General features: G+C 33.6%; 1 protein-coding gene across 1 annotated transcript; it reads right to left on the reverse strand.

The window, feature by feature from the left end:
• Positions 1-905: 905 nt before the first annotated feature.
• LOC107465952 (uncharacterized) lies at positions 906-1,298 on the reverse strand. The gene has a single exon (XM_016084936.1). It carries the CDS (start codon positions 1,296-1,298, stop codon positions 906-908), a length of 393 nt encoding a protein of 130 aa, XP_015940422.1.
• Between the last annotated feature and the right edge of the window lie 1,882 nt (positions 1,299-3,180).

Consider the following 3,180-nt stretch of genomic DNA (forward strand, 5'->3'; position numbering starts at 1 on the left):
TTGTTCTTAGCCATATATAACTTGAAACAGGGACTCTTTCTCCAGAGAACCCTACTAATTCTCCAGGTGATGGTTGTAGTACTTTATCACTGAGTTGCATCTTCTTGAAGGTAGAGTAGAATAAGACATCGGTGCTACTTCTTGGGTCGAGTAGCACATTTTTTACTGTGAGCTCTCCCATATGCAATGAAATTACTACTGGGTCATCTAAGTTCGGACACTATGACTTGAAGTCAGATGCACCGAAGGTGATCTCGGCAGCTGTAGTGAGAGTTTGAGTCTTTTGTTGAGATCCTTCCATTGTCGTCATGGCCCTGTAACTTCTCTTCCTAGCTGTATTGGTTGCTCGCAAAGCCACCAGAAATGTAGTTTATTATTCCTTTGGATGTAGGGGTTTCAACTGGCCTATACCAAGTTCCTTTTTCTTTTTGGTTGGAGCTATAGCCCGGCCTGTCAGCATCCTTTGTTTCTCTCTAGCTTCTGGAAGTGATATATTTGTCCAAGAGGCCCTATCTTGCTAGCCTCTCTAATAAGTTTTTGGCTGCTACGCACTTGTCGGTGGTGTGGTCGTATTTCTGGTGAAATGTGCAATGTTTGCTTCTGTCCACATACTTTTGATTTTGATATGTGCCTACTTTGCTTAGCGATTTTATTATTTTATTGTGTAGAATCTCCTTGATGATGTCTTTCTTTTTGGTGTTGAATTTGGTGTATGAGTCGAATTTGGGTGTTAACTTGAAAGGCTTTTTGGGATCCTTGCTTTGAGGTCAGGAAGTCTTTTCTTCCTCCTTCTGTGCTGGTCTTTCGTTTCTTCGAGCTTCATGCAGCTCTTCAATTTCAATTTGTCCAGTTGCTTTGTCTTTGAACTCCTTTAATGTCTTTGGTTTTGTGACTGCTATTGCTTCCTAGAACTTTCCAGCTCTGAGGCCGCTTTTTATCGCATGTAACTGCACTTTTGGATTGAGGTATGAGATTTCTATGGCTGCTATTGTGAAGCACGTCATGTAATTCTTCAAGCTCTCATGCTGACCTTGTTTGATTGTGCCGAGGTAGTCTGAGTCTTGTACGTAGATTTTGGATGCTACAATATGATTTATGAACAATCTGGCAAACTTGTCGAAGCTGGATATAGAACCTGCAGGTAAACTAGAAAACCTTAATAAAGCTGCACCATCTAAAAAGGTTGAAAAAGATCGGCACAAGATGGGATCGGAGTCACTATTTAGAAACATCATGGATTCGAATTTTGTAACATGAACTTTAGGATCTCCAATCCCTTTGTATGGTGCCAATGTCATTAGAAGTGTAAAGTTTTTAGGCATTTTAAAATTCATTATTTCTTCTAAGAAAGGCCGATCCGTCTTCTTTCTGTTTTGGGAGATGTTTCCCTTGTCTTCACATTTGATTTTGATTGGTGTTTTTCGTGGGGGTTAGCGTTGGTTTTCTTATCATTCTTTTCATCGCGATTGTTCTGCCCTGCTGCTAGCAATTCGGCCATTCGTTGGTTTTCTGCCTGTAGAGCAGCGTTAGCAGTCAAGAGTTCAGCATTGGTTGGATTGGCCTGAGGAGTTACTGAATGATCTGTCATGATCTCAGACCTGCAAAGAAAAGGAAAGGCAAACCAAGTATAGTAGTGTTAAATCAAAACCAAAGGCGACGCAAGGCCCCACGGTGGGCGCTAAATGTTCTGGCAAAGATACTTCTCCGACTTGTACGTTGGTCTGTTGTTAACCTAGAGCTTCTAGCAACTCGACCTGGATGCAAGGTATCCTCGTGAACTCGGACCCAAGCATGATACCTGCAAAAAGGACTCTAACACTCAAATCAGTGAAGAATTATTTAAGAAAGGCGGGTATTTAATCAATATTGTTGTGTTGGGTAATTTGCCGACTATAGTCGGCCTTATGCCCGATTTATAGATTGATTGATGTTGAATGAGTCATCGGCTCGAGTCGAGATCTTCGTGACCGACCTCGGGACGAGATTGTGGGTGGTAGTTTGTTAGGATAGAGCCGTTTTTTATTTTTAAATGTATAATTAATGAAAAAGTATTTAAAAGAACAAATTTACTACATTAACAATGAGTATATTATTATGGTTTAATTACTATGTTAGTTCCTATAATTTCGCAAAATTTTTATTTAGGTCCCTATACTTTTTTTTTAATTGAGTCCTTGCACTAAATTTTTTTTAATTGGGCCCGTACATTTTTTTTTATTTAGATCCCTATACCAATTTTTTTTAGTTGTGTCTCTATAAAATTAAGCCAATTACTATTAAGAAGGACTTAATTAAAAAAAACTAGTATAGAGACTCAATTAAAAAGAAAAAAAAAGTATAGGAACCTAATTGAAAATTTTACGAAACTATAGAAACTAATAGAATAATTAAACCTATTATTATTACTACTACTATATATTATTATTATTGTACGTTATTACTATTATTATTATTAACTAATAATTATCACTAATTTATAGATATATTTTTAATGATATTATTAGAGGGTATTTTTTTATGTGGACTAAAAAATATATTATTTTAATATTTATAAAAGGAAAAAGTATATATTTTATAAATTAAAGAGAATAAAATGTGATTTAAATATTTTGTAAAATAAAAATATCATGAACTCTCTAAATCCAGTTACGTTTTGGAGAAGACTTGGTAAGAAAGCATAAGTCTTGAAGATCTAGAGTAATCGATTGAATTGAATGGATCCTTCTCAAAATGATTTTGCGATACCGGACTATTTATTTTTCAAGTAAAGTTCATCACGTATGTTTCTATCTATTTTAGAGACGACCTAAATCTAAATTACCCGCCACTCAATATATATATATATATACATGCTAGTAAATTGGGAATACAAGAGCCATAAACCTTAAAAATTTGAAATTGAATAAATAACTATTTTGATGTTTAAAAAATTAAGATTTTGACTAAATAAATCTTAAAACGATATAAATAATGACTTTTCAAAAATAATTTAATAAATAAATAAAATATAATTTTTGTCTTTAAAATTTGTTAGCATTTTTAAAAGTAATCTAAAATTTTATTTTATTTAAGAATAAAATTAAAATAAAATAAAATTTAGACATATTTTAAATTTTTTAGCAAATTTTAAGAACAAAAAATATATTGTATTTTAATATATTGAATCAAATATTTAACTAA

This window comes from Arachis duranensis, chromosome 9 (genome assembly GCF_000817695.3).
Source record: "Arachis duranensis cultivar V14167 chromosome 9, aradu.V14167.gnm2.J7QH, whole genome shotgun sequence".
NCBI classification, from domain to species: Eukaryota; Viridiplantae; Streptophyta; class Magnoliopsida; order Fabales; family Fabaceae; genus Arachis; species Arachis duranensis.